At 36.8% G+C, this 27,707-nt stretch overlaps 2 protein-coding genes across 4 annotated transcripts in view; one reads left to right on the forward strand and one right to left on the reverse strand.

Moving 5' to 3' along the window:
- Positions 1–15,830, forward strand: part of Slik (Sterile20-like kinase) — a 37,390-nt gene extending 21,560 nt beyond the window's left edge. For all 3 annotated transcript variants that reach the window (XM_072304105.1, XM_019045315.2, XM_019045323.2), the window contains exons 13-18: positions 270–1,231; positions 2,633–2,905; positions 4,232–4,447; positions 5,649–5,784; positions 7,208–7,311; positions 8,591–15,830. In XM_072304105.1, coding sequence (XP_072160206.1) covers positions 270–1,231; positions 2,633–2,905; positions 4,232–4,447; positions 5,649–5,784; positions 7,208–7,311; positions 8,591–8,746 — 1,847 coding nt within the window. In that variant the 3' untranslated portion in view covers positions 8,747–15,830. The remainder of the gene's footprint in view (positions 1–269; positions 1,232–2,632; positions 2,906–4,231; positions 4,448–5,648; positions 5,785–7,207; positions 7,312–8,590) is intronic.
- Positions 15,831–17,107: 1,277 nt separating this feature from the next.
- On the reverse strand, positions 17,108–26,797 carry LOC109032978 (uncharacterized). Its single transcript, XM_019045346.2, has 6 exons — positions 26,568–26,797; positions 25,213–25,309; positions 22,943–23,037; positions 20,245–20,411; positions 18,013–18,136; positions 17,108–17,429 (listed from the first exon to the last, which is right to left on the reverse strand). The coding sequence occupies exons 1-6, from the start codon at positions 26,580–26,582 to the stop codon at positions 17,223–17,225; spliced, it is 705 nt and encodes a 234-aa protein (XP_018900891.2). The 5' UTR covers positions 26,583–26,797; the 3' UTR covers positions 17,108–17,222.
- Positions 26,798–27,707: the final 910 nt, after the last annotated feature.

Here is a 27,707-nt window from a genome sequence, read left to right on the forward strand (position 1 = left end):
CAAGTAAAACTAGTCTCAATGCATATTCTGTGAAAAATTTGTGCCTAAATTCCAATTTTTAAGCTTCAAAAAGTCAGTTTTAACTTGCTTTCCGCCAAAAGGATCTATATAATTTCAAAACTCAAAGCACGTATTTCTCGAAATATCAAAAACTACACTCATGTGCCTTGTCCTCCAAACCCCTCTTGAAGAACTTCACTTGGAGGATGTGTGAATCAATACTTTATTGTAATACTCTAATAAAGTGTTAAAATTTGTTGGGTTTTCAGAAGCAGATAAAGCAGATGACAGCAATGTGAAAAACCAAAGCACATCAATAATCCTCTCTGGCGGTGAGCCCCCCAAAGCGACGCACACTACGAAAAAAGTCAACGGCATCGAAACATCGGACTCAGAAGAAGTGGTCATTGTAGTCAACAACCAAACAACAAACATTCCAGATAAAGAGAAGGAAAAACCCTTGCGCGAAAAGAGGGTTTCCCCAACTCAATCAGGTTCTCACTCGGACACAGGCTCTGTTCGGAGCCACACACCCCCTTCGGCCGCGAGCACACGAACCCTCGACCGCTCGGATGCAGAAAGCGTGTCCACAACAACCAGTCAAGACTCGCGAGGAAGCAACAAAGAAAACCGCCCTGACCGAACGGAAGAAGAAGCACCTCCACGCCGTAAACCAGAATACTCGCGTCAAGAGACAAATCGATCTAGTCGCTCAATGTCAAAAGAGGAAATAGAGCTGCGCAACCTCAAGCGTAAGACACGGAAACGCACGCGGAAATTCGAAATCGATGGTGTCATCGTCACCACCACAACAAGTAAAGTGATCTACGGTGACGAGGAAAATGGCAAGTCGTATGATGATCAAATTTTCCGCAAGCAAGAGCTGCGAGAACTTAAAATGCTTCAGAAACAGGAGCAAAAGCAGTTTCAGGACTTATCGTTTAAAGCTTTGTTCGCCAAGGACCAACAAGAGAAGCGATTCGAACAAGAAAGAGTCAATTTGGTGCGTCAGTACGAGGCAGACTTAGATAGTCTGCTGAGGCAGCAAAGGCAACTAGTCGAGAAGGCAGAACAACAGCAAGAGCAAGACTTGAGGATAGTTTCAAAGAAAATCCGTGCTGACCAAGAGCGGGAGTTGAAAGAGTTCCGCGAAAGGCTCAAGCAAGAGCTGCGATTACTCAAACAAGAGATCGACTTAATGCCCAAGGAGAAGCGAAAAAGTCTGTTCAAGGTACGTTCATAGATTCTAACTATAGGTTCTGCCGTGATAGCGAAGAGAGCCGTAAGTGCAACATTTTCGAAATCGAGTTTTCTTCAAAATTCGTCTAAACTCTTTTAGATGAAATTACTGAGACAGCTAAAACAGCATAATTCATTCTATTTCAATGAAAACGAGACGTATGAGAAAGTCGTAAGTGCACAAAAAATGACTTAGTTTTTTTCAAGACAGCCGCAGGTGCATAAGAGCCATTGAAAACAGTGCTTTCCAGTAAGGTGCTGCCCTCCTCTGCCAATTTCTAACCTGATAATGTGTTTGGTGTGCGTCGGAAACGCAACCACGAAAGCATGTAGAAGATAGCACTTACGGCTGTCTTGCCTAACAATAACCTAACACGAAACTGAATTTTACCTTTTTCATGTACTTTAAAATAAAATCGGTCGAGTTTTAATCCCCCAAATGATTTCTAGGAGTCTTCTGGACGAATAGTGGCAATTTGACAAAGAACGGAGGCTTCTTTCAATAAAATGTTCTTGTCAGAAGCTTCTGAGCCCGTTTTCTCAAAACTTCATTTTTGCACTTACGGCTCTCTTTGCTATTACGGCAGGGTTTCATACAGCCGTGATGTATTCAAAAACATTCTATTACGTTGAGTTTTTGTCTCACGATTGTTCTATAAACTCTAGGATTGTATTTTCCATAGAGAAGCCACTCCTTTTGGGTTGCTAGTAATCATCTTTCAACTCAAGAGTGGGTTGTAGTGATCGGCAGATCCCTATAGAGTGTAATCCTGTGTTTTTCCCTAAGTTAAAACTTATTCTTGGGCCATAACTACCCAAAATAATTTAAATTCAACCATTGAGTGTCTCAATTTTATCAGGGTTATTTTTTTATTCAAGATCTAACTAGAGTCCCTTTATACTGAGAGTCAAGACAACACCCCTCATGGAGTCACAAACGGGAATAAAGATTACACAAATTGAACGTTTTTCGTAATCTTTGATCGGCTCATTCTTAAATTCCTTTCTCCGTTCCTTCTCTCATTCCGTTTGTTCCTTGTCGAACCTGAAATTCCTCGGTCCATTCCAGACTATAATCTTTGCAATTGGTGAAAATGTAATCTTTATTCCCGTTTGTGACACTGCGAAGGCCTAAAATCCGGTTAACCAATCAGAAATGGATTCGCGTTGTCTTGACTCTCAGTATAAAGGGACTCTACTTGTGACAAGTTAAGAGTTTTAAGTGTTTTTCTTGGCAAAAAAAAAGTGATACCCTTGCCTTGCCTGTGATTGTTTTTCCATTGAATTTTTTAAGTCAGGATGAATATTTAAAGTTATATATATTTAAAGTTATATATATATAGTTATATATATAGTTATATATATATTTAAAGTTACAAATTTGCTTTCATAGGATCGCAAAGAGAAACTGGAAGCCGAGCATGAAGAACGCGAAAAACTATTTCTGGAGAAATTGAACGAGAACCATGAAGCGTCTCTACGGCGGCTGAGTGAATCGCACCGGGAGAAGATTGCGCTGATGGAGCGTCAGTGTCTACAGCAAAAACAGCAGCTTATGCGGGCTCGCGAGGCTGCATTGTGGGAGATGGAAGAGCGTCAGATTCATGAGAAACAGCAGTTGGCCAAGCGACAGTTAAAGGATGGGTTTTTCCTTCAGAGGCATCAGGTAACTTTTACACAGTCTATTCTGCCGAGCCAAGGAAGAATGTTGTATGAGGCTTAAGACATTGCCAAATTTCCCTCGATAAAATATGAATTGTCAGGGAATTCTGTGAATATCTCTCCTCGAATTTTTCAAAAAATTTTATTCGCCATCAGATCTAAATTATTTGAAAATTTCATGAGAAATTATTTGTAGCACTTCCCCAAAATGAGCGTTTCTGGAAGAAATTTGGCAACTCTTAAATTTTCATGTAAAAAAGTTGTTGGAGCTAGTTGTGAACATACACGCCTTTTCAATTATCATCGGGTGAATGGCAAAAATACAATAGACGTTATTTCTTTAATCTAACTTCCACTTGTTGTGTGTTAAAAATACTTGTCAATATCTTGTTCAGGAATTAATTTCTGAACTTGCCGTCATGTGAATTGCTTTGTATGTAAGATTCTGAAGAGGAACTTTGTTACAATAAACATCAAGTGGAACATTTAGGTTTTTTCTAGTTTTTTCCGTGTCCAGTGATCTATAATGTAATGAAGAAGACCTGAAAAAATTCTCAGTGAAAAGTCTAGCCACTCAAAGAGAGTAAAGAATAGCTGGCTGGCTGTTGGAATTGGTAGATAAAGCGATAGACAAAAAAGACGTAAAGCATATGGAGGGATTCTATTAGTGTCATAGACAAAGGAGGTGGGTAATAGACCAACTACCGGAAACCCATTAGTCAGTCCATCATTTGCTCCCTTAGTCTAAGAGGAGCACGCATTTCAACCAAAAGGACTGCTTGGCACTCTTTATGTCTTCTTTGCCTATTGCTTTATCTATCAATTTCAACAATTAGCCCGCAAAAATGCTGTAAGTGATCCAAGTTTTGGAATTGCAAACTCCTCCAGGGTGTCAACAAGTCCGGAATTTCCAGAAAATCAGGAAATAGTACTGATTTTTTAAGGGCTGTCCGGAAGTACTGAAAAAGTGCGAAAATTTCGCAAGAAGGTCTGGAATTTTTTTTTCATTTTTGTCGCAATTTGAGCGAGAAATTGAAATTTTTGAACTTTTTCGAATTTCGTCAATTAGAGGTACTGAAAAAGTACTGAATTTTTGTATTGAGGAGGTACCGAATTTCTTCGGAATGTACTGAAAAAGTACTGTAAAAGTACTGACTTTTGGTCAGTCTGTTTTCGTAGACACCCTGTCCTCCGCAGGAAGAGACCTCAAGTTATGGTCATATTTGTATGCTCATGGACTCTTCAGACTTGAATCCTGAGAAACGGTGGACAGATTCTGAAGTGAACTAGTCTTCAACCGGTCATAACTTGTTTTTTTTTTTTTTTTCAGATGCTGATTCGTCATGAAAAAGAACTTGAACAAATGAAAAGGATGAACTCTCGGAAAGAAGAAGAACTGATCAAACGGCAAGCATCAGAGCGGAGAGCGCTGCCAAAACGGATTCGATCGGAAATGAAAGCGCGTGAGATGATGTTCAGAGAGTCAATTCGTATCAGTATGGCGTCCAACCCCGATTCGGAAGTTGAACGAAATAGGCTAAGAAAGGTGTGTCTATTTTCTATTTTATATAATTCTTTGAACCTTTTCCTTGTCTGGATTTTTGCCTCGTTTGTGGGAACAAATTAACTTAACTTTTACCTCTGTTAACATCCCTTTTCTTCAATGAAACTACGTCAAATTGCATTTTTTTCCTTTCATTTTAATCTCCAAGGTGAAGGTCGTTTATATTTTTGGTTAGTTTTGTACCTGTATTTATAATTTCTTATTTTTATAATTTAACATAGTTATCAGTAGAGAGTACAGACATGTCGGTAATTTTGAGGTTAGGTGATGGAGCTCTTGGGCCCGAAGGAGCAGCCAAACTATGAATTCAAATTATCCACAGTGATTTATTATTACAATTAATGGGATCTGTGCTGGTAAAGCGTGTATTTGACATAGTTTTTGCCTAAACTTACTCATTTTTGTGGAAGAACGCTCACTTTGAACATTCTTGGCAATTTTAGTTTGATACCGGAATTTGAAGATTGGCAGTGATATTTTTCGTTTTCAATAGTTGGCTGTTTTTATGGGCCCTAAGAGCTCCATATTTCAATATGTCCGCACACCATCCATATGGGTACTCTAGTTATCAGCAACCTAAACTTCCTGGGTCCAAATTTCGTCAGCCACAAGTTAGATCAACATAACCTCCCATCTCTACAGAATTTACATACCGCTTAAAATGCTAAATTGAGGCAGTCAACAAATAGAATTTTTTTCAGTTCGTACAACCTACCTGCAAACTATGTATGAGCTATCCAATAATGACCAAAGTACTCGTAAAGTACTCCCCAAGTAATTTATCAATTATGAAATATCAAGCAGAGGCGGCTGAATGTGAAATAATTTTTACTGCCAGCAAAGGTGGGGCCTCAGAAAACAGGAAAGTATCAGAAAAACTTGATATTGTCGATTATTTTTTGAAAATTAAGAGAATTTTATACTCTTTTTTGCTCCCTGACCTAAAAAATACCAAACTGGTGAGCTGAGTATTGTCATTAAGAGTTTTAGCTCCTATCTTTGCAGATTGGTTTGGGAAAATGTTTCAGTCCCACGGAAAAGTCCTGGAATATTCAAAAAATATTGATATTGGTATTGGTTCTTTTTCAAAATCCGTGAACTCTGTGCTTTATTGTGTCATGAATAATTTCCAAGTAACTTTTTTTCCCAGCCTCTAACGTAAATAATTTATCTTTGTTTCCAGTTTCAAGAAAATGAAAAGAAAAGGTACAAAGCTGAAACGCTGCGATTCGAGCTGAAACATCAAAGGCAGCTAGAAGAGCTGAGAGCAGCCTCTGAAACGACCATCAAAGAATTGGAACAGCTTCAAAATGAAAAAAGTGAGTCCAACTCGTCTGGACCTAATGTCTTTCAGTTTTGATGGGAGATGAAAGACAAGGGTCTTTTTTCAGTTCAACTTATTCTTAACAGCTGTTTTACATCCTCATAAAAGAGAAAAGGTTACAATCAAAATAAAAAAATTCAAGACAGCATTTTTTCTGTTTACTGATCAGACAAAGGTTTTGGATCACCCTAGGTAAAGATTGATTCTACATGAGGTCGTGAAATGTTGACCAAATTGCTGTGGTTTTTTTTGGGGAGGGGGGGGGGGTGAGAGGAGCCCTCTGGGATGGGCTAAAAAACAACTCTTTTCAAAAACCCAAACCTAATGCGTCTTACGGAAGAGTTGCATATTGACGTCACTTTCGAAGAGTTTTTGAAGTAAAAATGTTTTTCGAGGTTGAGCCCCTCTCAGTCTTGTGAAAAATAACTTTTCAAATTCATGTTTTTCCTACCGATTTGATTATTCTTTTTAAGAATGATAAAAATTGGCCCGAGCCCTCATTTTTGCAGTCTAAACTCACATTTAGCAGTATTTTAAAGCACGCAATTAGTTTTTGTACGCAAATAATCTTTGTGCCTCCTCTATGGTCCCGAAACAGGAGAAATACAATTGTGACGGGTATTCCTACAAGTTAATCGAATTTTAAGTGACTCGGCAAAAACACAGAAAATCGGCCTCTAGTTTTTAAGGGGCCATTTTGAAACTAAATCACAAGAGAATTTTAGTTTTTTTGGATACGGTGGTTTTTCTCCCATTTATAAGCGAATAGTCATGATGAATTGTTCGCTTTGGTCAAAATTTCTACTTTTTTACTTGGAGAGTTCTTAAGCCTTATTCTATGACCAAATATCAACTTTTCATATGATTTGTATTCTCATATAAAAAGAAACAGAAATCAACATTGAATATTATTTTGCTCAAGAGATGCACAGGATTGCATGTACGTTGTACCCAAAAATACTCAGCAAACTTTCTCTCGTCTTTTCAAAATTCTATGCGCAGAATCTAGAGTATGCATTATAGGGTTTATATAAATGTAAGGTGTGTTCGCATAGGAATATTGTCATCACCTTCCGACCAAGGAATCACAAAAGCCAATTATGCTGAGATGCTGGATATGCCAATATTGCTTTAATTTTTCTCTTTCAAACTTTTGCATTTGTTTTCATGAAAATTTCAGGGATTATTCTCGATGATAAGGAAAATATTGGATGAATATTTCAAGGGATCTTGTCCATTTGTTTTTCCATAACAAATCAAACATGCTTAATAAGATAGTGTTTAAACACAAATGGGCTTGTGACAGGCTGGAAGGTGACACTGTAACTAGTAATTAGACGAATGTTTTTCTTCAAGATCTATTGACTTCATTGGATTGCAAGATGTTATCGTTAAGTGATATTCCTTTTCTCTTTTAGGAAAAATGCTGATGGAACACGAGACCATCAAACTGAAAGAACAAGAAGAGCAGTACAGTCGAGAGCTCAAGGAGTGGAAGAGTCTGTTGAAACCAAGGAAGCAGGTCAGTTGAAGCAGAGTTTTGAAACTGATTACTCAGATGTTCACAAAATGGGTCAGTTGCGCTGATCGTTGAAATGATCTTTCGGATGTGAAAGGCAGAGAAATTTGAAAGGTCCAAAGTCGTAAGTTGGAGATAAATAGGAGAAAAAGGTCATCATTTTTTAAATTAAAGGGAACTTAGGTGGAAAGCCAAGGAGGAAGATAAGAAAAGCTATCAGGCATGTGAAATAGTGTAAGCTTGAAAGATTCTACACCCCTGAAACTTCATAAGACACAGAAGAAAGGGTCTATCGCACACAAGAGATACAGCCAAATAAACATACTCCCTACAGGTGAAATCGCACGAAATTCATGTGGGGCCTGCCAAAAAAGTCTGAAATTTATTCTCTAGCACACAATCTATGTAGTTTATAACACTCTTTTTCAAGTTTCCCGCGGCTGTGGTCAGTTTTTCTCAGTCTCTGCCGCCCAGGTTTGCACAAGTAGAGGAGTAAAAAAACTAACCTGAGTGAACAAACGATTTCTTCATTTTTTTCTATTGTATGATTTCAATAGTTTTCAAGCGTTTGTTTCCCTTTTCCTCCTTTATTTTACGAAATCAATAGCTTTGGATCAATTGAAATCTTATTCAAGGAGAGTTTAAAACAGTTTGCGAGATTGTTTGTGTATTTAGGTTAGGTTGCTCTCCGGGCAAACCTGACTGCCGGCTACCTAGAGAAACTGCCCACATACACAGTAAATTTGAAAAAGCGTGTTACAAACCAAATGGGTTGCATGCTTAGGTGTGGATTTCAGACTGTTTTATGTGCTCAATATGATTTTCAAGCGAATTTACAGGTTGTCTAGCATCAGTATTTTCTTGATTTTCCCGACCCTATCAAAATTCGAGGAAAAATCGGTCGTAAAATCAGGATTTGAGAAAAGTCGGCTGTCTGATCGGATTTTTTTATGCGTTTGCATACGCTTAAGCAGAAATTATAATATTTCTCTGCAAAAAATCAGGATTTGGAAAAATTATGAAATCAGGATTTAGCAGTCAAAAATCAGGAAAAATTAGAATTTCCCAAAATGAAAAAAAGAACTTAACACCCTGATTTATTTCTATCAAATGTATTTATTTGGCTGTCCTACGTGCAACAGACCGACTGATGAGAACTCATCTTCATGATATTCCCATCCATTAAGGTTTAAAGCATCTTGTCTAGTGGTCCATTCCTCACTGTAAGCGTGTCTTTACTCACTTTTGTTGTAATTTTGTTTTCTTGCTTTTTCCTTTGCAGAGGTTAGAGGAGCAGTTTGCAATGCAGCTTGAAGAACAAGAAGCCTTATTTGGTCCGATGCAGTTGCCCTCCGACTTATCTGAGCTTCCGCCAAGTCATTCGCCTTATTATCGAGGCTCTACACGGAGTAGCATCTCCTCAGTTTCGCCAGAGTAGTAACCCCTCGGTCGAACATCTGTATTATTCATAGCACTCGCCAAAACTTCCCGCTGATTTTTGCAGTTTTAGTGATTTTATTTGCGGTACAATCAGCATGGTCTTTGATTGCACTGCGTTGCAGAGATTAGTCAAAAAGTTTTTTCTTTGTTAAGGCACTGTTTGGAAATTCATAGTTTCCACTTTATAATACATTTAATTGAAACTCAACAGAAAAAGCAATATTAGGTACGTATCAGGTAGCTGAATTTCAGGAAATTTCATGAGGTTTTTTTTCTATTTTAAGGCTAGAACGTTTTTGATCCATTCGGTCACCTGATACAAATAGGTGAGCGCTATTTTCTCATCAGGACTAAGTCACGCTTGCTGAGTGCGCTATTCGCCAGGACTTTTTGTACAGAATTGAAAAAATTGTTAAAAATATTTTTGATTATTGTTCTAAAGTAATTAAGTAACTTGCTAGAATTATTTTGATTATTTATAATAGATTTTTATTTATTTATTTTTATGACTTGCATGCTTTGTTTTGTTACTATCAGGAAAATTTTTATTCATACCTCCGTAAGTAATCTTACGTTGATTCTGTATTTTGTAGATCTCCGCTCAGCCGGTAGCCCAACTCGTAAGTGTTGTAAGGGGAATTTTCTCACTTCAAGTTCAGTCGAAGCCTTTTTGTAGTTGAATTTTCGCGCTTAACTCGCTCAGGTCTTTTTTTTTTGTAGTGAAATCTTTTGAATTTATCCACATCAGAGGTACATTTTTTAAGTTTTAAGCGCTCTGACCTCAACCAGGACGATTCTTTCGACCCATCGCCTCAATAATTTTTCTCACTTTTGTGTGAAGAACTAGCAATCAATGTCGTAAAAATCAGTAACCTTGTACCAGCAACTGCAGCTAAAATTCATCCAGTAATGCTGAAATTTAAAAGAGCGGCTTATAATAGTGCACTCCAACAGAAATCAACATTAAAATTTTGTTTGTACATTTAGGTCTTTCAAAATCTCAAAAAGAGCAAGATCAGCAAAATCACCAAATCATAAGAAAAAAAAAAATTCAGATTTTGCAATGCTTCTTTGTCAGGTAGAACTAAAAAATAATGGCAAAGCAAGGAGCAAAAAACTGTACAAAACAACAATTTAAGTAAGTCACACTGCTCATATCACTATCGATTTTTATGGAGTGTCATTTGTATGGAAATTATCGAATATTCATTCCCAATATTTCCAAATGGCGACATGCCTTGACTTGAGTTTTGATTCTGCGCAGTAATACAAAGTCTACATCCTCAGTAATTCAAATCAACGGGTGAAAGATTCCGTCATAAATTTTGGTCAAAGTTGTCAGTTGAGTGATCGTTTTATCCATCAAACTTGACAATGAAATCGTGCCTCAATTCATCAAGGAGCAAGTAGAATGTCTCTGGTATTCCTGCGCTTAGCCTAGATACGTAGTGTCATCTGTGCAGATTTATGTTAAATTATGGTGCTAGCAATATTAGTGGTAGTGAGGAGAGAATTTCGTACCATTTACCAAGATTTTCCAGTGCCCAAAAATTACGTAGCGCTGATTCTCTTTTTTCTCAACCACTCTCTCCTCTGTAGGTCTCTTAAAATATGGATCAGTTCAAAGCCCCCCAATCTAGATGGTCATTTTTTTTTTTTTTTTTTTTTGTGAAGTGAAAGAACGCTCCGAAGTTTTTTCCGAAGCCAAAAAATTGGGATGAAGTGGCATTCTTAACAGCTTGCTTTGAGTAAAAATTACCAAGAATAATGTAAGAAGAAGTTCTTGTTTTTTGTGAAAGGTATAAAATCCACTTTTTATATCTTCAAATCAATGTAACACAAGGAAGATTAGTGTTGTTTTGGTTGACTGACATTTGGTTTACAACTCAACTCAGTAAGCAGTAAGTAGTTAAGCACAGTTTTGAATGGATGAGCCTTAAGATTTTGATGAATGGATCGTGATGTGACTCAAAATGGTCGAGATTGACCTATAATTTTTTAAGATGCAAAAAGTCATTTGATTCAAAATAACATTTTTTGACCATTATCCTTTTTGAAGATAATGTGCCTACTCATCAGATGTAATTTTTTGTATTTTCCTCTCGGCAACCCCTTTTACACAAGGATTGTATTGCTATACCTGTTTCACTCAAGACCAAGCAGAAGCTCTTACTGCATAAATGAAATATCTTTACCAACTTCGATTTAGAATGATTTTGCCGCAGAAATGTTGCGATCATATCTTGCATGAAAGTCTTTTAATCCAACTCAAAAATCTTATCGAACTTTAATATTTTCAAATAACTGCAAGCCCTCAGCACACATTGTAACGAATGAAGGAAAAATTTAAAGAATATCACTAAAATGTATACAATAAAAGAAAAATAATTCAAAACTAGATATCCACATGTCTGCAAAATAATAGAAATGTACTCACTTATTGATTGTCTCAAGGACCAAAATTATTTCCTGTGGGAAGCACAATGGGTAACTAGACGAGATACACATTAGAACATGACGAAACATGTTTTCTCTTCAAAATTTCACACAGAAAACGAATCACATAACAAGAAGTCTAAAAATCAACTACTGAACAAGATATCAATGTTAACTATTAACGTTGGTTGAATGGTGTGGATGCAAATTAGAGGTGTGGTCAGCAAAATATTTTACTTTCGGTTTGCAAGCGCCAACGACGAATTTGGGCCTCTGCATAAAGCGGCACTCACTACTATCCACCTTGAAAGCATCCTGCTCATGATCGTATCGCAAAAGAACTACTTATCAGTTATGATTTGCAACTTTTATGTGGTTGTGATTTCTGTGTGGCTAAAAATTTAAGTGTTACAAGGTTTGAAAGTATAAAAAAACTTTTCCAAGCTTTTGTTCTTGCTTCTGCTAAAGTCGAATGTTTTCATATGGATAGTGGTGATGCGAAAACGCTTGCAAACCGTAAGTAAACAACTGTCAACTTAGCTGACGACTCCTCTACATCATTTGTATGATCTAACCTCTATTTGATCTATGTTAAAAATACTTGTTAATATCTCGTTCAGGGGTTGGTCTCCGAACCTCTAGTTGTTTGGATCGTTTTCTGCATAGAAAATATATGACTTTTTTTCTAATTAAAATGTCGTCCATTGGCCCACCATGAGAACTCCAACGAGGTCAAAGTATGTGCGATCCAATTTAACTGGCTGTTTCCTGAAGTTTGCGCATCTTAGTTCGGGACAAGTATTATCATCAACGTGCTTAAGCCATCTATTGTAATGTGTGTTTACATATTTCTTTGAATGTAACACTCCTAAGCTATCCAAAATATTTATTTCTACTCAAAATTAAGTGTTGTAATTTTTGGTACTCACGCACAGGCAATCTTCGTCGGATGTTTGCTTACTTGGTGCGCGAGCCCTAGTATGTTCCTAGGAAGGATTTATGTTTTAATCGTATCAGAGTCTTCCCTTTTTTGGTCATCCTCATGAATTTCTGCACTCTCCACTCTATTCTATTCCCAAGTTCCTTATTTTTTGCCTCTATTTTTACACGTGTTATGCAGAGAGGTAAGATTTTACTCTTGCCCATCGTTTTCTATGAATAGCTGCCACCATGTGTTGTTAGTCTTTAATCATTTACCCCTTCTTTACTCGTAAACTGCATCTACTTACTCACCAATCCTTATTTATCAGCTAATTTGACTGCATTTTGCAATAAGGAACTACAATTTCTGACTACCTGTCTGCATACCTGTTTTGACCTTTCGTCTTGACACCCATCTGCATAGGGAAGCAAGTGGCTCATATGTTGTTTTTATAATGAGCCAAAAGTTCTAGTTTCTAATTGCAAATTTTAATCCAATTGGGAGACAGAGAAAGAAAGTAACATAGCTGTATTGATCAGAATGTATTTGCCTCCCGTGAAAGAATAGGAAAAAGAAAGAAAGAAAATTTGAGAACATTTTCAGTGGGTCAGGTGTGTGTTTGAGAGAATTTGATTACATTTTGAAATTAGGCCCCACCATTTTATGTCACTCACGAAAGCACTCGTCTGTATGGGGAAACCAATGGTACATATTTTGTTTCTGAAATGAGTCAGAAAGAGGTAGTCCCTTATTGCCAAATGTAGTCTAAGTGTTACATGATAGTTTAATCTTGCAACTAGGTGAAAATAATGGAATCTACCCAAAGCCATATGGATCGCCAAATGCGGAATATGTATATCTCGCCTGGATCGTTTAAAAATCTGCGAGTATTTTCCCTTTTTTTTTTTTTTTAAGGGAAACTAACCAAAATTTTTACTTACTATCTATATCATTTTTGTAGAATGAGTTAAAATAATTAGCAGGAAATGTCAACAAAAACTGTTGGCTAGTTTTCCTCCAAAAAATAAACAGAACACAAGCTGAGACCTATGATTTAGCAATCTCTGAGACACATTTTTGGACTTAGGGCATTGATACGCTGAAAATGTATCCAATTTTATGTCCAATACTAACATGATCCTTGCCCTTAAAGTAAGTAGTGGTTAGTTAAACGTCAGGTTCTAAAAAGCTCCATCTTTTTCCACATAGATGTTGAAACTTAGCATTTGGAGAGATGAAATGAATTTTACAGTCTCTCTGTAAAATTGAATCGTAAAAAAATGATTTTCTGCTTGGGACATCTGAGCTAACAAAGCCTACAGTAAGAAATTGAAGTTCTTCCCTCATTAGATTGGTGGAGATTCAAGTCAGTGCTAAATTTTGATGAGCATCTAATTTTATATTAATACTCAGCTATGGTTCTCACCTTGTCTAACATTGAATTAGATGGACCCCTTCTATTTGTTGTTAATTTTAAGTGCTTTTATGATTCATATATCTCCTTGCATTTGAATCTTACAGTATGCATTGGGCCTAAATTTGTCACAACATAAAAAATCAAGGCGGATCATGCCAATATTTTGTAAGATAACTCAATTTTTCTTTGCATTGTCTGGAAGATTTGTTGAAAATTTTGCTTCAGTAGATGTTCGGGTGATATTTTGTGACTACATTCTTAGTGTAGTAAGATTTGCTCAGAAAGAAAAGAAAATATGTAGCCAAAAATTTTATTTTTGTACATTCTGCTGTTGTCCTGTACATAACACTCCATCGCCAGTTTTGAAAGATTTTTGCCCTGTCACAACTGAATTGTTTTTAGAGTAGAAGGTATATTTTTCAAGAGTTCATATTTAGGCTCAGATACAAGGTACTCTGTCAAAACTTATTATCATTGATATCTGTAGTTTATTGCTGCATTAATTTGTCTTTATTTTTGTTTTGTCACTAATTTTGAAAAAGTTTTCTTAATCAGAACTTTCCTTCAAAAGTCTCCCTCCCTAGTTCTAGAATTAGTTAACAGAAAGTTGACAAAATGATTGATAGCTAGCTAAACCTGATTGGCAACCAAGAAGTGTCACAAATGTCAGATCATGGACTTGTGTTTCAATCAGCGTACACCCTCAGAAACGATACTCTGAATTAAGAGGCAAACAATAAACCACTGGACAGGGTTTGAATTTAAGTTAATGTTGAAGTCCTCAGTAGAATATGTCAAAGAAAGTACTCACAAGTATTCTGGCTTTTGTTTTCCAATTTTTTGTAGATGCGATATGGGGTGTATGGGGGGCGAAACATGTCTGCGATAAATTGGAAAACAAAGGGAAGAATGCTCATGAGTAATTTTTTTTTTAAATTAAGCTCTCTGTTAAATGCTATCTCTTCAAAATGTTACATAAAACACAATTCTCACAATGAAAATTAATGAAATTAACTCCTAACCAAGATATTAACATTTTCATTTAGCACTGGTCACAAAAAATTTGAATTTCCTGCTCATGAGAAAAACCAGAATCCACACGAATCAAATCGTACACTAAAACGGTTTTGACAGGTCTCTTAATCCGCAGTGTTCCTTCCTCGTTTTGCGCCGTTCAAAGTCTGAAAAACGTTCAACAGCTGAGTCGAGGTGCCAAAAGTGAGGCTGTCACATTTTCATCCCACAGACTTTTACAGCAATATTTAGCGTGTGATTTAACTCAAGCAGATAATAGTTTTTATTTTTTAATAGTAGGAAGCTTGAATTTATGCCCCGAAAAACGTCAGTATCTTGATTAGGTGTTACCTCCAATAATTCCCATCATGAAGAATTTTTGACGAGAAAACAGAATATAATTGTTGAATTTGCACCTCGTCTAGTGGTCTATCGTAAGCCAACAACAATTAATGCAATTTTCAAGCTCTTTTCAAAAATATGAATTGACTTGGAACTTGTGAAATGATTACCAAATTAGCATCAATATCTGAGTGTGAAAAAAAATGATAAGAAAGACGAAAAGTTGAAGGATGCAAGCAATAACAGATCCTTTTCCAACTTCAGTAACTGCCGAATTAAAATCGAGGAAGAGTGTTTAGTTTCTGAGCAGTATGTCCGGCATGTATAATATATCACCGGTCTTACCTCTCTATAAAAACGATTTTTCATTTTTTTTTTTTTTCGAGCATCATCAGTTTTGCTCAGAATAAGCTCTAATTTTAGTCTCATCCAATTTAGTAATATAATCCGATCTTCAATTCTGAGCCTCGAATTCGACTAACCCTTTTTGGGGGATTAACACCAATATTCGTCGGCTGCCCTAATCAAAATTATGCAAGATCAGCTCCATTCCTTAATTTTTTCAGTTAGAAAGGTTGCAATTGGACGTATTTCTATCAAACGGACTATGTGCATAATGACGTGAGCCCTGATATACACATATTCTTATGGGTCTCAGGGCTCATGTCTTAATGCACATAGTTCCGTTTGATAGAAATATGTCCAATTGATCAGACACGAAACTAAAGTGTGACATGTTTCCCTAGCGTAATGTAATTTTATCCATGTAAGTAACTGTTATTTTTACTTTGAATTTTCGGATGTAATCAGCTGTACATAATGTTATATTTGTATTTTTATTATCAAACTGTTATCTTTGTAACAACTCAATCTTCCTTCCTTTTACCATCCTCAATCAATTTTTAACTCTAATGTTGAAGCTGTTGTAAGTAAAAGATTATAAATAATCAATCATCCGGAGTATTTTATTTAAGATGAGTGTTATATTTAAGTTTTACACATCATCACTGAGGTGAAGGGTTGAACTTGCATCACAGTGAGGAAAGGTCAAAACCGCGCATTGCGCAGGAATCCAAATTAAAAAATTACATCTTTTCAAGGGAAGCTAATACTTTTAGACAACATTGCATCTACAATTTTAAGAAAAAGAGGGCTCTAGTTAGCATAGTGTAAGTATATTTGCCTTGAGGGTGGTGGAGGTCACAATCTTTTTTTTTTTTTTTTTTTTTTTTCAATCGGTAAAACAATCAGCTGTGTGCAAGGTTTCCGACAGTCTGGAAAACGTGGAAAGGCCAGGGCATATTGCGAGTAGCTCGACGGCTTCGCAATTTCAGCCAGTGCCATTCGAAAGAGTGCAAACAACTTCCAAGAGCCCTTTTCCATAATTTGTACCTCTTAAACTGGAAATTTCTTCCAAAGTTTAAAAAAATTCAGCTTAATCAAAAGGAAAACCTCAGAAAGTTGTACAAGAAGGCCTGAGAAAGTCAGATGATTGGAAAACGAAAAAATCACAAAAACCTCGTGCTTGGCTCACAAAAAAACCACTGTAATTTTTTATAAACAACAGTTTCTGTGAAACTTCCCGTACTGAGTTAGACGGAAACAACCTTTTTGTTGAGGACAGCTTGATACTTAAGCCTCCAAAAAAATATTAAATAAATAAATACATAAATAATGATTAAGAAATGAAGAGAGCAGGAACTGTCTTAAGACTAATTTTTCAATAAAAAAATTTCTTCTGTCATGAATTGACTCCTGCAGGTTGTATAAAAGCAATACTAAGAATACAAAGTACATAGTAGAAAATGACAGATTAAATAATGAGGGTACAAGTTAAGACACGAATGAAGCTCATGAGGAATTGAAGAACTGTACTTGATTTGCATAAGACAGCGTAGAACCTAACAATTTTTGCACTTCTTTTTATTATTGTCTAGAAATCGACGGTGTAAGTCGGGAATCACATAACTCGGTTTGCGATGTCACAGACTTCCTGTCATACTTTCTGTCATACTTTATTTTTAAAACATAAAACTACCGAACAGCAATTCTTTAAAACTGCCGAGATTCTTTGCATAGAGAAGAAAATTCCGCAAAAACTTTTGGGAATGATGTCAATTTGTTCTCCTTTAGAAAAATAACATAGAGGCGGAGATTCTGTGAGACCCCAAACGAGATATGTGATTGCCGACTTACACCGTCAAAATAGAGAAATATGAACAGGAAAATATGAGAAATATGAATACATTTAGTAGGTAACAAAGTGATAAAAATGAACGATTCCATATAAGCAAAATGCTAAATCACACTTAAAATTCCAAGGAAATAAGAGAGAGTAAAATATCAACCGTTAAGTTGCCTCTTTGTGCGGGCATCAAGATCTCTTATCTTTTCTTTCAGTTCTTGTATCCTCTCATCCGCTTCGGTGAAACTTGGGGGGAGCCTACCAACTTCTATTAAATCAGCCTCTTTGGCTGAAATTTGCTTGTCCAATTCTGAGTTTTCCATGTGCAAGTTCTCGATGTCTTCTGAAAGTGTGTAAATAGAATTCTGAAAAGGAAAGAGATCAATTAGAAACACAGTTTTACAGAAAACTAGGCTGAAGTGTTACAAAATTTCAAACTAAGGCTTTGACATATCTGTAAGGAGGGTTGTTTCACGGAAATTTTCCTCCTAAAAGTGCACAAAAACAAATGCTAGGAAGAAAGTGATCTGTTTCAAAACTTCAAACTTCTGACAATAATGAATACAGAAAGCATTGAATACAATGAATTTTATAATTTTGTCAAAATTTTTAGGAAAAGAGAGTTTAATCTACAATTTACATTCTCCATTATTAAAAGTTAAATTTTTCTTTCGCTGAATTTCCTGATTAGTCTTTGAGTCTTTAAGTCCAAATAATATTGTTTTGAAATCGGTCAATTATAAGTGTTGCTACACATCTTGGTGATTTTCTTGAATCTATCGTTGCACCCATTGTTAGAATTTTAAGGGCTAAATTGAAGAAATTAAAAAAATTAAATCACTAAGAGACAATTGAATAAGATGCAAACAAAAATTGTTTAAAAGTTCATACTTATCTGTACTAATCTGTGCAGATAAAGAAGAAAACAACAGCTTTAGTTAAACTTACTTCTAATTCTTCTACATTATCATGGGCCTTTCCCATTTCGGATTTGAGAAGAACAGTTTTGGTTTTTAGATTTTTAACTAGTTCTTCTTTTGTTCGTTTTTCTTCCTGGTAATGCCTTTCTTCTCTGGTGCACCAAAAAAAATACAAACGCGGTTATGAGGTGATGCAAGAATAGGTCGATACTTGATAACACATATAAGAAGAGAAACTGAAAAGGTTGTTATCGAATAGAAAACCGCCTCTGAACACTTTTCTGAATCTATCGATCTCTGACATAGTCTCATTATTGATTCTTATTGAAAAATACATTCCCAGTTTTTACTAATTCATTTAAGGGGCTCAGAGTACAAGGCGCTGAAGTTCAGTTTTTGATCATCTCGAGAAATACAAGTTTGAAATTTCAAAATTACATGGATCCTCATGGCGGAAAGAAAGTTCGAACTGAATTTTTGATGCTTAAAAAAAAAAAAAAATTTAATTTAACTGACGTAGGATTACTTTAGGCTAAAATGAAAAAAAAAATGCAAAGAATACTTTTTTATTCAACCAGCTAGGCAAAACATAAAAAGCTTCAAAAGTATGAAAAATATAAGAGAAAGATCACTGGAGAAAGCAACCTATCAGGATTGTCTCTTAACGTTACAGGAAATATTTCCCAGGATTAATTTAATTCGGTTTCGGTAATTACTGTTATGACCTTAGTAGCAGTGGCTGTTGAGAAAAGTTGAAAAAAACTCGTAAATTTTAAGAGAACTTATTTACTTCAAAACCACTTGAAAATTACGTAAAAAAACTCTTGAAATATTCGTATCAGGAAACCGTTTTTGGGGCTTTTTCTACATAAAATTAAAGACAAATTTCAAGAAGGTAAATTTTACTTAAAACTTTTTTTTATAAGCTTCCTGCGGAAAAAAAACGAGGAAAAAAAGTGGTGAACAGAAAAGTATAAAAGGAAAGATTGCAGCCCATAACAATTGAGGATGTAGTTTGTTGTTTTTCACGTAAATTTTACGTTTTCTTTAAATTAAGATAACACTTTTTTCATGTAAAAGAATTTCCCAAAAGGGTTTCCTAACACGAGTATTTTAAGACTTTTTTTACTAAAAATTGACTCGATTTTTATATTTTTTTTTTGACAACTTTTAATAGAACTTTTCTTAAGAGCCACTGCTACTAGGGAGGCCTTTACTCAATTTTTACCAAATACATAATTCCAGAATGAGCTTGAGAGTTCATTTGCCTGGTTGCCAAAAACATTGGTTTTTCCTCTGTTTTTGGATAATCTTACTGTTACACTGCAATAAATAAAAAAAAAGAAGAAAAAAAAACTATGGCTGTGAAAGCCAAAACCAAGCGATATAGAGACCGTCGACCTGCCAGAACCATTCTGATTTCTAATGCGCGATCTGATTCGCATGATTGATTTTTCTTGTGAGTGGGAAATTCAATTTTTTGGTAATCAGTGCTGAATAAAAACTTATACAGGGTGTCCCAAAAGTCCATACCCCCTCGTAACGTTTGAACGGTTAGAGATAGAAAAACGAAACTTCGGGAATATCTCTATCTTAAAGGGGACCATCTTCTAGGGGGGTCAAAATTGTTGTCCCCCCCTCAGGAGGAGCTCAGGGACTTGAAAACGCAATGTTGAACTAATTTTGAACTTACCAAGATAATGTTGAGGCACAGTAAGGGGAAATTGGCTCATTTTCATTGGCAAATTCTGTGGCGCCAGACGATTATCTGTCTCTTTCGCAGACAGAAAGAACCTGCCGGGAATTATCTCTTTCGCACAAAATTTCACAATTTTGAAAAGAGAGGGGGTATTCCGATAGTTCCTCACCATGATAGTTGAAGCTCTCACTTTGTATAGAAGTCATTTTGAAGCGCAGGACTCAACAAGGTCTTAATTGCACAGGTAATTTAGAATCTGATGAACCATAACAATTCAATTAAAGTGCCACATCCTTCAAAATTGTATACATCTGAAACTGATACTTCCATCATGAAATCCTGGCACTGCGGATTGTAGCAACTTCTTTCACAGATGTGTTTTACAGGCTCTATGAATGAAATTTAGGAGCCTGTAGATCTGAGAAGTGTTCTTGGTTAATAAGTCTCCAAAGATTAGCAAATACGAAAGGTTGATTTTTCATCTTCATCTAGACTTGGAGCAGTTCTAGCTTGTCTTGCCTTAAAAAAGAGCTCAAATAGTATGACTGTCTGAATGCTTACCTTGACAAAATTTTCACAGACTGATCCAACTGTTTCTGCATAGTGCTTAATTTCCGCTTGTCACAATTTAGTTGACGCTGAATTGAAGTTTGTTTGATTCTGTTTAAAACTGACTCAGAGGTACTCAATAAAATACTTATATCATTGATTTCGTCAATGTCCTGTGCCTACATCAAGAAGTCGAAAATTATGTCAGATTCTAATTTATATCATACAGTGAAACTAAGAATTTGTATCTGATTGAATAATAAAATATATCGACGGTGAAAGTCGGCAATCACATAACTCGTTTGCGGTGTCTGAAAATCTCCGCCTCTACGTCATTTTTATAAAGGAGAACAAATTGATATTATTTCTTGAAGTTTTTGCAGAATTTTCTTCGCATTGAGAAGAAAAATCATGACAGTTATAAAGAATTGCCGTTGAGTAGTTTTCCATTTAAAAAATAAAGTATGACAGGAAGTCTGCGACGTTGCAAACCGAGTTATGTGATTGCCGACTTTCACCGTCGATATATATTAATTAATAAATTAATAGAGATTAGGTATTGATTGGAACAAGTAAAAAGACAATAAAATGAGGCCCTAACTGTATACAACAAGGTGGTAAAAAAGAGCTGAGTCCCCTCTTTTTTGCGGGGAAAGCAAGGCAAAAATTCCATGAGTTTCAACGCAAGTGAAGAACTCAAAATTCTCTTTAAAACAACTCTTTTCGACTCTGCTTGAAATTTTTTGGCCTTGCTTTCTCTACAATATAGTTTGGACCTGGCACTATTTTACCACCTTGTTAGGTCGTCACCTTCCAGGCAAAGTATCACAAGCGCCATGCGACGTTTAAAAATTTGCGCCGCCATTTTATTTTTTTACTGAGAAATTTTTGGTTGAATCTGTTCGAAAATGTCACTAAATATTATCGGCAGCACCAAGAAAATTCGGTGTAATTTTCGGACAGCTTCGTTGAACAATTTCTCTGTAAAAAAATATAATGGCGGCGGAAATTTTTAAACGTCGCATGGCGCTTGTGATACTTTGCCCGGAAGGTGACGAGGTATTGATTAGTGGAGATTGATGAATGCAAAAATTAAGAGGAAGACTTGCACTATTTCTCATGCAAGGGTACGTCCAAGGGCTGTTCAACCAAGACTGAGACCTGTGAGCAATGTGAACTCATTTCTGTCCCTTTTATGAGACAATAAAGCTAAGTACCAACAATGGGACCCACATTGACCCATATCAGAGTTCCAGAAACTTTTTTCAGAATCTACGAAAGTCTCTGTGCCTTTTTTTAAAGCAAACACAACATTTCCTAGGATATCATTGCTGCCATAATTTCAATAGTACAACAATAGAGACTTTGCAGGTGTCTGAAATTTGATAAATTTCGTGTTTAGGTGGAAACTACTAAGTAAACTAAACACGAGCATACCCGCAGTTCATGAATTGAACAATTATTCGAGAAGATATGACAAAATTATCTAATTTGCTAAAATACGTGTGTTTAAATGGGAAATGCCGCCAGATGACGTCACTAGGCGGTGCAATTTCTCATTTTTAAATCTATTTTTATACTTTTTCCAATATCAGAAAAAAATTATTATAAATATTGTGAAATCAGCTCTTTAAACACTTTCAGATGAAGCAATAAAAAAATTGCATGCAAATTCTCCATTGAGAGGGTTTTGCGTCCCTAGTATTAACGGTTGTTAAAAAAAAACTTTAAAAAGCTCTTAAATTTCAAAGAGACAACTACTCTTAAAAAGACAATTGAAATGTTTGAAGTAAGAAACCCTTTCTGGATTTTTCTTTTGGAAAAGTTTACAAGTGGTAAAATTAAAGTAAAAAAGTGTTAGAAAAAACTCTTAAAATATCAACTGTAGTTGTTGGTTAAAAATGTTTGAAAAAAATGTCAAAAAACTACAGTGATATATTAAGAGTTTTTAAGAACACTTTTTTACTTAAATTTTACTTTAAAAAGTAGTCAAAAAGGGTTTCCTAATAGGAATATTTTAACATTTTTTTCAAGAGATCTTGAAAAATATTTTAAAAGGTCATTGCCACCAGGGTATCCTTAAAATAGAAAATTTCTTTATTAAAGTACATATATAATTGGAAGCGAATCGTTCTTCATTTAGACAATTTTGGTCTTAGTCAATACACTCATTTCCATTTTTTGGCCAGCCTCCACATGAAATATCTCTCATTTTTACTCAAGCTGACGTTCGCTTTAGACCCACCACAACAATCAGTACCGGGCAGCTGGGGTGCATTAAAGGCTCGATCTTGCTATCATAGGATTGCACCTGGTGTTAGGTTGATCTTGGGCGTGAGGCAAATCTTGGAATGTAAAACAAGATCAAAACCTCTAAAAAGATGTAACGAAAAATTATAGAATTTTTGAATGGCATAGACTTGTACTGTGCCTCTTGTAGCATCTTCAATCAAAGGATTTTTTACTCTTGTTTGGGAACCAACACACCAAATTTGTTTACTCACTTTTAGAAAGCAACAGAAGATCAGTTGTTCCCAGTTTAGCATTGAAAGTAAGCCCGAAAATCAAGCTGATCTTCTGTCGCACCTAAAAGTGTGCAACTTTGCTAGACATGGACTCGATAAATTGCTCACAAACGTATTTAAACAATGAAGGGTAAATGCAAAAATGACTTTTGATATCAATTTAATTAATATTTTATTCAACTTACAATTTGATGATCAGCTGTGATCTCCAACGGACTGAGGATATTCTCCGGAAGTGTATGGATATTGCGGTCCATAAATTGCATTTTAAAGGCTTCATCTAAATAAAAAATTAAAAGTAGTCACTGATTCATAATGTGCAGAAACAACTAATTGCAGAAAAGAAAATATTTCCTCATGATTGCATGACCGTTTGTGCAAAAAGAGGGAAGACTGTGAAAATTGGGGAGGCCAGCTCGCAATGCCATTAAAAGCGCAAGTTTTTCGATATTCGCAGGTTTTAGCAATGTCAAGGCTACTAAGTGAATAAGGGTGAAAGAGAAAGGCCATAACTTTGGAAATTTTGGGTAAAAGGGGTTTTTAAAATGGGAAGGCTGGAGGGATAAAGCAGGGTAAAGACTTGCCTACAGCTTATTTGGACTGCATTTTGCAATTTGGAGCTATAAATTCTAGCTCATCTGAAAAAACACTTATGCGCTTAGGGAAACTAATGTCACATACGTTGTTTTTAAACCAAGCTAGAATTTATAGTTCCAAATTGCAAAATGTAGTTCATTTGATACAGCCTGATATGCAGTGTTTGAAACTCAGCATGAAGTCTTAGTAACCATCTGGCCTGCAAATTTTTAGCCGAAATGAAAAATTGCCCTTTCAAAATGCCAGGAGTTAGGAATACCCCAATGCCATATATGTTGAGGCCAAATACAAAACCACTATTTTCTTTATCTCTCTCTTTCAGCATCAGTCTATCTTCACAATGTCAGTTAGCCCTTAAATAGCTCAGAGGTTGCCAGAAAAACATGAGTCAAGAGGTACTTAATCATTTAAATTGATTAGGTCTTAAAAATTGCTTACATTTAATTTTTAATTTTTTAACTCATGTTTTAGATTTAATTTTTTTTCCTGAATTGTGGGAGAGGCAGTAGGAGATGTAGGCGTAGGTGTGGCATATTGGACTAGTTTATTGGGCTATTGGGCAACTTTTCGCTTTGTTTTGCTGGTGACAGGAGAAGAGAGGGAGCCGCCAGTCAGTCGCCAGCTTACCGCAGCCAGAGGCAGCACGGCCTACTGAGCTTCCCCTCCCTCTTTCCACACAATAATGATACGACAAGACCAGTAATGTGTCACAAAACTTGACAAAGACGGAGAGGAAGAATTGATAACCCGACACTATGTGGCACCTTGCAGAATGCGCCGAAAAATCCCAAAAACGGAGTTTAACAACGATTTTCTTAGCTGCCAAGACTTGACCGCTAGTCTCATTTCTTAGCGGCCAAAGGCGATTTCTTACCGGTAAATTGCTGTTTGGCCGGCGTGTGTTTCAAAAACTGTTGATATGCATGTAGTAACATATGACACTTATTGTAGGAGTGCGGCTGCTCGTCTATTTTGCCTGGGGGTGGTTTGCATTTGCAGAAATTCAATGGCACTCACGGCTGCTGGCAGAATAGCTGGACCAGGGACCAAGAGACAGCTGGATGGTACCACATGCGATCCAGGTTGCCTATCGTTTCACCAAAATATCCTAAGCGCACCCTAGGTTGTATTAATACCTTTATGGAAATACACAAGGGTACACTACCAAAAGCATACTTGATTTAAAGCCTTGGACCTTTTGGTCTTAAAAAAAAAAAAAGTCTTTCCTACGCCTTTTTGTTGAGAAATTAGTTAATGGACCACTAGACAAGTTACATATTTAAGCATTCCAATACCTGTTTATTGACCAGAATTTCACGTAAAACACGATTCGCACAACGAAAATTACTGAAATAAACTTCTAACGAAGATATTAACGTTTTAATTTCACATTGGTCACGAGGAATTTGAACTGCCCGCTCACAAGAAATTCAAAGCTCTACGTGAGTCAAATCACGCACTACAACGGTTTCAGCAAGCTTCTCAATCGAGCAATGTTCATTTCCCACCATTTGTTGTTCAAACTATAAGCAATTTGCCATAGCTGAGCCAAAGCGTCAAGGTTGAGGTTGCCGGATTTTTATATCGCAGAGACTGTCATGATAACGCTTAGCGCGCGATGTGAGTCAAGTAGAGCATTGAGTTTTCATGAGCGGGTGGTTTGAATTCACGCATCAAGAATCATTAAATATCTTCGCAATAAGTCGATTTCGGTCATTTAAGTTGTGCGCATCGTGTTTTAGGTGAAATTTTTGTTAAGAAAAATGAATCAGAATGCTGAAATTCGTGCCTTGTCTAGTGGTCCATTGTTAGAAAATATTCAGTAAAAAAATGCATGAAAGTCAGCACTAATAGTTACCTTCCTCTTTCATTCTTGCCAAACAATTGTTTAACTCTTTCTGGATGATGTCCAGATTGGCAAAGTCTCCTCCTCTCAGAATTGCTTCATTGAAATCCTGCGAAGAACAAACAAAATGAGAAATTCAATGAAAAGAAACCCTTCAACTCATTACTGAGATTGAAAAGAGCATTCTGTAGTTACCCAAAGCTTGCTGATTCACACACGGCAAATATTATTTAGCAGCTGTTTTGCCCGATTACAGTCATAACAAACCTTTTAAAATAGAAATTTAACAAAATGTGTGACATTCACACTTAAGTAATTACAAAAATACTACTGGATTTGCTACTTGTGCAGCACAAGGTTTTTTCATCTTGGCACCATCTGTGAAATGTCAATAATGTTGTTTTTTAACATGTAATACTCTGAATAAGAAAATTATGTATCCATCTCTAAAGGTCAAATCCTTAAGAAACTACAACAATTTGTTCTGCTTTTAGTAGCTGAGTGATTTAGGCTTATCAACCACAACACAAGAAAAGCTGTGAGAGGAAGATTGAACAAAACCAGTCTTGTGTCAACCGGAAAAGACAAGCTTCGTACATCTGATGTAATAACTGAAGTTACTGGGAATTGTCCTGTTTATCTTGTCAAATTGCCTATCTAGTGGTCCAGTGCTCCCAACAGACCGTTAGTGAACTACTGATGAAAAACCCGTCTACTACATAGTGCGATTGAGAAGTGGATGCCCCTCGAGTTGCTGACCGATCCAAGGACTGCTAAGTTGCTAGCAGCAGCAGTCTCACTCTGAGTCTGTATAGATACTATCAACGCTGGCGTAACACAGCAACTGTATGATTCGGTTCTGGTCAATTTTCTTACATCATCCTGCGACTTTCACCATTGAATCTCATTGAGAACAACAAAACTAAAATTAAAAGAAAGAACTTCTGTTGTGCATAAGCCCCAACTAGAGGGTCTGTTTGCTGTCGATGAAAATGAAATGTACTAGTGGCTGGGAATGGACGAATATCAAATTCGAATGCAAATATTCGAAACTTTTCGAATACGATTATTGCGAATATTTGAGAATTCGAATCATGCAATTGAGAATAGTCCTGATCCAAATATTCAAATATTTTCGATTCTTGCTTCGATATTTGATTTTTTAAGAACCATGAGAGATAAAATGACACTTTTGACGACGATTATTCGAATATTCGAATTAGCGATTTCGAATACTTCCGCAGCGAATATTTGAATGTGATGCCATTACCTCCATGCCGATGATTCGAATATCAAATATCTAAATATTCGACCGTCCCTAATAGCGCCGGTAAGAGCTAGGAAATAGAGGTCAAAATAGCACATACCTCCGCTGAGCCCATCACTGTCAGGAACTAGGAAGGTGGTGTGAAAATTGAGGAAAATTAGAGATAATTGCCTGACGATCTCATCTGCCCAAGCAAAAGTCTAACATAATTTTAACTTCCGAAAAGTCAGTGACTGTCATGCAGAAAAGCAATATAATGGTAATGAATATGATTTGTGGATAGGACGCGACGAGACGAGCCGATTGAATATGAATTGATAAGGATAACCAGAGGATAACACATAACATGAAATAACCTCAAATAACTCGTCCCATTCAAATTTGGCGGGTCGGCCCGCTCATGTGTGGCCCCCGTTTCAAGTGCGAGAGAGACAGAAAATCGCCCAGGTAGCAAGCGTATAAGTGCGAGAGAGATAGAAAATCGCCTTGCACGACGCGATTGTGTGCGAGAGAGACAGAAAATAGCCAGGCGGCTCGCTAAAGTGTGCGAGAGAGACAGAAAATCGCCCAGGTAGGAAGCCTATAAGTGCGAGAGAGACAGCAAATAGCCAGGCGGGACTTGGGTGGTTTTTCCGTCAAAGCAGCATCGCGTTCCCCCGCGACCCTCCGAGAGTGGTTGCACCCTCGGTTGCCCCGTTTCCAGTGCGAGAGAGACAGAAAATCGCCCAGGTAGCAAGCGTATGAGTGCGAGAGAGATAGAAAATCGCCTTGCACGACGCGATTGTGTGCGAGAGAGACAGAAAATAGCCAGGCGGCTCGCTAAAGTGTGCGAGAGAGACAGAAAATCGCCCAGGTAGGAAGCCTATAAGTGCGAGAGAGACAGCAAATAGCCAGGCGGGACTTGGGTGGTTTTTCCGTCAAAGCAGCATCGCGTTCCCCCGCGACCCTCCGAGAGTGGTTGCACCCTCGGTTGCCCCGTTTCCAGTGCGAGAGAGACAGAAAATCGCCCAGGTAGCAAGCGTATGAGTGCGAGAGAGATAGAAAATCGCCTTGCACGACGCGATTGTGTGCGAGAGAGACAGAAAATAGCCAGGCGGCTCGCTAAAGTGTGCGAGAGAGACAGAAAATCGCCCAGGTAGGAAGCCTATAAGTGCGAGAGAGACAGCAAATAGCCAGGCGGGACTTGGGTGGTTTTTCCGTCAAAGCAGCATCGCGTTCCCCCGCGACCCTCCGAGAGTGG

Source organism: Bemisia tabaci, chromosome 9 (genome assembly GCF_918797505.1).
Source record: "Bemisia tabaci chromosome 9, PGI_BMITA_v3".
Taxonomy (NCBI): Eukaryota; Metazoa; Arthropoda; class Insecta; order Hemiptera; family Aleyrodidae; genus Bemisia; species Bemisia tabaci.